General features: G+C 46.2%; 1 protein-coding gene across 2 annotated transcripts in view; it reads right to left on the bottom strand.

Annotated features, from left to right (window-relative positions):
* Positions 1-5,361, bottom strand: part of BMP6 (bone morphogenetic protein 6) — a 95,047-nt gene that overhangs the window by 3,041 nt on the left and 86,645 nt on the right. The window contains exons 5-6 of one of the 2 annotated variants that reach the window (XM_065830808.2): positions 2,492-2,568; positions 91-201 (exon numbers count right to left, since the gene is read on the bottom strand). In XM_065830808.2, the coding sequence (XP_065686880.1) occupies positions 91-201; positions 2,492-2,568 (188 nt within the window). Of the gene's footprint in view, positions 1-90; positions 202-2,491; positions 2,569-4,684; positions 4,803-5,361 lie in introns of those variants that run through there. The other variant, XM_071804555.1, reaches the window with a different exon arrangement.

Here is a 5,361-nt window from a genome sequence, read left to right as displayed (position 1 = left end):
CTGTTGCCAAAAAGAAAACACAACTGAGACAATGGTAACTTGTTTATAAATTCACCTATTGCTTTGGCATGGAGCTTTCTGGAGACTTACCAGAGTTTGTACAATGGCGTGATTGGTTGCATTCATATGGGCATTGAGTGGAAACGAGCACTCCCCATCACAGTAGTTGGCTGCGTAGCCCTTTGGAGCGATTATCCAGTCCTTTTTAGGAAATAAACAGAACGTGATTCAAATTAAAAAGTTGCCAGCTTGTATAGACAACTGCACGCAATTAAGAGCAGCTGAAAATTTTCCACTAACTTTTTCTTGAGGGTGAAAATGTGTTTTCACTGAAACTGTTAGGGGTTGAGTTGTTGGTATGGTTTTGGGTTTTTTGGGCTCTTTTTGTGTGAGCCATGACTTTTTCATGGACACACTAATTTTAACGTCCAAAGAATGGTGCATGTCTATGCACAGCTTAACTGCCACAAATTAATTTTATTCCCAAAACTCCTGCTGGGTTGCCTTGTGGGGATTGTGGTTTGGATGCCTTTATGTTCCAGCATTTCCTGCAGGTTAGACCTTTCCTAGGGTTGAATCACAGCCTCAGCTGGTGTCCTCTCCTGAAAAAAAAAAAAAATGTATGTGCATGCGTGTGCACACACAACTCAACCAGCGAGGTCCAGAATGGGAATATAAAATGCTGGCGTGGTGACTCACAGACACTCTACCTTATACTCTTTTACACAGGGACGTTGCTTGTCTGCTCAGGCCGCTGTGGGAAGTTTTAGCTGCGTAACAGCATCCTCACGCCTGCCAGACTACTAAAGGAGGGAAGGGACAGCCGGCCCGAACGGCATGTGCAAGCAGGTGGCCCTGGTGGCAACTTGAGTGCCGTGCTACGGAACAAGGTGACTCTTCACTAATGGGCTAATAAAAAATAAGAATTTTTTTAAAATCACAGCTTCCTTGCTGCTAACACAAAAGAGCCAAAGATACAAGCATCACCAACTAGCAGGAGACATTTTGTCTCCCTCAGTGTCAGGCTCTGCAGGCCACCCCGCAAAGAGGACACAGTGCTACACTTCACGTGCACATAATTCTGAGATGGTTTCCCCTTTACCTGACAAGAATTAACCTGAGTGAGCTTGAACTGGGCTACAACACACCTGAGCAGCCAGAGACTGCTGCTGCAGCTGTGCTAGCCAAGTTTGATTGCTAATATGAAAATACCTGGGCACAGCAAAACCACCCCTTCATTTTACTGTGTTACCTCACCCATCATTCACTCCCAGTTAGCCAAGCTGTTTTCATGAGACAGTCACTCTCCTGCTACAGGAGCCAGTACAGACCCTGTAATTTAATTTGTGGTTTAATGCGGTATAAGGGAAGCCCTCTGCTAAAAAAAAAAAAAAAAAAATTAAAAAAAAATAAAATGATGGTTGTTCTGAAGGAGACAGCAGCGCTCAACAAACACAGGGGGCTGCTGCCCTGCCTCCATCACCTCCCTACAACAAGTAGGATCTGGATTCCAACTCCAGCAAAGAGCCCTGCTGGTCTGTGGCCTTCTTTTGGTAGCATCGTACCTTTCCGCTCAAGCCTGCAATTAGAAAGGTGAAGGCAGTGCCTTCCAAGGCCCTGAACTTCACAACTGGAATGGGCTTCCTGCCTGGAAGCAGGGCAAGCGAGCTAAGGAGGAGGTGGAAAGACTGCACAAACAAAAAGAAAAGCCACTAACAAGTAATGGGGAACAGTTACGATTAGTGGGCTGGAGTTGACATAAGCTACAAGAAATGCTGCTGTCCCTCTAGCTGAGAGAGGGCTTTCATGTGTAGGGTATTACAGAAGCAGCAGGGGCATCCTGAATTATAATCTGGTAAAAACATCAGCTGCTAGAAATGAGACCTCCCTCACAGAAGTGCTGAATGAAAGAATAAAACAAATCAAACCACAATTTTTTAAAAAAAGAGAAGATGAAGGCATTTTTTAAAACATGATGTTTGATGACCCTATGGCCTATTCCTAAATAACTTACTCTAAACAACTCTCTGGCCTCATGGTGTTGCAACCAAGCCCAGTCTTCAGTCCCCTTACTGCAGCCAGTGCTAATTGTGGGGCAGGGGTGGAAGATTTCAACACAATGGCCAAGGTTTAAATTAGGCTGATCACTAGAAAAAAAACTTGATTTGGTTAAAATCACTGCTTAACATCTGATTTTTTTTCCTTATCATTAGAGGTACACAGCTATGAGCTGTTGCCTGTACTGCAACTCCCATGAGTGACAGACAATGGCTGTATATTCGAATCTCATAAAGTACTAAGCTTCCTCTGGATCTTATCAAATGTCACAACTGTCAATATTTATTTGCCCTTCCCTGTGACTGGTTTTAGTGAGGAGGCACAAGGGACATTTTAAAGCATAATGGCAGCCTCAAGTGGAATTACGGTGACACTGTTTAGATAACATTTCATAACAAAATGTCTAGTTTACTCAGAGAGAAATATCACACACCTGCCATCCCAGATCTTGGAAGCTAACGTAAAGCTCATGCTTTCTGCACGCTGTTTTTAAGTCACTGCTGTTGTAATCTGTTAAAAGAAAAAGAGCAAAACAGGATTTTAGAAAGTAAAACAGGCAGAGCATTGCTGGATGGCACAGCTGGCCAGATGTGTGCGGACTGCTGGCTCAGTGGCAAGAAACAGCAAGCTCCCTCAGCAGCCGTAAGGATAAGGGTGTTGAGGGACATCCAAAGCAGGGCTGAAGCTTTTCAGATGCTTATAGGAACAGAGGCACCCAAGCAACAGTGACTTGGTTATCATTCCTTCAGCTGCCTGACTGAACAAGCAGTGCTCTTAAAACACCTCCAGTAAAATGACTTCTTAAACTGACTCCTTCAGCCTGGCACAGGCTATATTCCTGCTGGGTGCTCAAACCCACCCCACTTCCCTGGCTGTGGTTTCCAACGTGTGCTGTCCTAGGTGGTGAGCTCAAAATGCACACACTTACCCAGAGAATTACAAGCCCGGGAAGGTTAATCATCACCTTGCGCCCCTGCGCTGGTTAGCAGAAGTCCTTAAACAGCTAAGATGACGCACCGCCAGCAAAGCTACATCCCCATCCCTTTCTGTTCCTCACCCCTAGCCTGCCCTGGACATCACACATGACTCCATGCACCACCTCTGCTCTTAGACCTATACAAACCATCCTCTGAAAAACAAGCATCTTTTCCCCATAACCTGCTTACTACCCAGAGCTGACAGGAAATTTGACATGGTCTCAATGTTAACTTGCTCCCTACTGTCAGCGCAGAGACCTTCCCCCTTCCCCTGGCACAATGTAGGAAGATGTTTCGACCACACACGAGCTGCTCCCAATGGCCCTACAAAATGCAGCTTTTGACAGCGAGTGGAATTTCCCATTTATATTTGGAAAGAGAGGTGGCTCCGCATGCGAACACCTGAAACCGCAGCGAGTGGAAGAGCTGAGCTGTGACAGAAGGGCCTTTCACCCCCGGGGGGCTGCACAAAACCAGCCTGGACAGGCGATGTTTGATCTCCTCACTCCTTGGGCAGCTGCCGGACCCCGGCACAGCAGCCACAGACGTCGCCTTCCCAGCAAGGCGGCTTGGTGACCGGCTATGGCTGCCAAACCTGCACTTTATGCCCCATGGGATGGCACCTATGTCAGCCAAGCAGCGTGGGAGCCCCGGTCCCCATCCATGCTGGACGCAGACTGGCCATGTTTTCCTCCAGCGCCTTAACCACAGGGGCCTGCTCTCCTCTCGCACGCCTCATTTATAAGTAAAGGCACTTCCGTCAGCAGGCAGATGCTGCACGCTGATGCTCCTGCCTCCCACTGCCCTGGGACTTTTGGCCAACCAGCCCCCCAGTGCCCCCAGCACGGCTTGAAAGGGCACCCTCCCAGCATAGCCTTCCTCCAACGCAGCAGCTGGGATACAAAAATATTTTTAGTGACTTTTTCCTTGGCTCTGAATAAGCCTTTCTTTTTCTTCCCTCCAGCACAGCCTCCCCCCCCCCCCCCGCAAAGTTTGGGAGCTACAAATGCAAATATTTATTCAAAAGAAAAACTATAATACTAAAAGCACATCCAACTGACATTAAGGGCAGCACAAGCATCACAGCTGGGTACAGTTAACACTGAGGTCTGAAAAAACCCTACACCTCCAACCTAGCCTCCAAACCACCAAAGATTAGAGAGTTGTTTTTAGAAGCAGAGTGGGTTTTAAACTTTAGGGATTGCATTTCAGTCCTTCAATAGCTTCACTTCAATCATGGCTTTTATCAGGTGAGCAGAGCTGGTTAACAGTCTGCTGCAGCACAAACATCTACTCTTTCAGGAGCACTCAGTAGCAAGGATGGAGGTTTCTCTATTCAGGCTTTCCATTTCCAAACCAGACCCAGCCTGTAGAAACCAGGGTGTGGTGCTTTTTCTCAGATGAAGCTGTTTAGTCCCTGGCTCGGCCCAGAAGCAAATTTCTAGCATGAAATGTTTCTAAATGATCTGGTCAGAACAAGGAAAAACAAAAAAAAAGGAGCAGAAGACACTTTTAGCAGTTAAAGACTTTCATTTAAGTACCTGAAAATACAACTTCATTGTTCTTCAATGGGAAATATCTTGTTTGCTTGGGGAAAAATCATCTGTATTTGACACGGAGTTAATTGGAGTTGATCTGTTACCAACCAACTGGGTAGAACTACACTGTGTTCCAAATTCAGCTACAACTTACCCAAATCAGCTATGGAGAAGGCAAGGGAGGCAGAGAAAACAGGAGTGAGAAGAAAGGCTGTGAGCAATCACAAGTCTAAGAAAACGAAAGAAAAAAAGAGCTGCTTAACAAGCTACATGAAGCAGACCATGTTATGAATGTGTCCTCTCTCACACTGCCCGAAATCGGTCCCTCAAAATGCTCCCCGGTTCACTGGTTGACCGCTGAGTCACCCGATTCACACATCAAGCACCAGCTACTCTCCATCCAAGGCAGAGACAAACCTGCCTCCTCACTTGCCCAAACTCAGCCTTTGCTTGTGTGAAATGTCAATATATTAAACATGCCCTCTTTAGGATTTGCAGTCTACCCTGTTAAAATCACCACATGCTCCCCCGGCCTCTCTTCTTGTTACATGTTTGCCTACCATGTCTACTTTAGGGAATGTACTTTAGCCCATCTTTTGAGATGGCACAGATCTTTAATCAACCCTTAGCAGTGGCTTCCTCAATCAGGGAAAAAAAATGCAGGAATAGAGATGCACATAATAACAATCCATTCCCTATGCTTTGGGGCTCGGCATATGCCCTAAAGTCATGTACATACACTTAGGAGCCTGAAAAAAGAGGAATCTACACAGTAAAGGGGTTTTGGC

Source organism: Patagioenas fasciata, chromosome 2 (genome assembly GCF_037038585.1).
Source record: "Patagioenas fasciata isolate bPatFas1 chromosome 2, bPatFas1.hap1, whole genome shotgun sequence".
Taxonomy (NCBI): domain Eukaryota; kingdom Metazoa; phylum Chordata; class Aves; order Columbiformes; family Columbidae; genus Patagioenas; species Patagioenas fasciata.
This window is presented reverse-complemented; position numbering and strand designations above follow the sequence as displayed.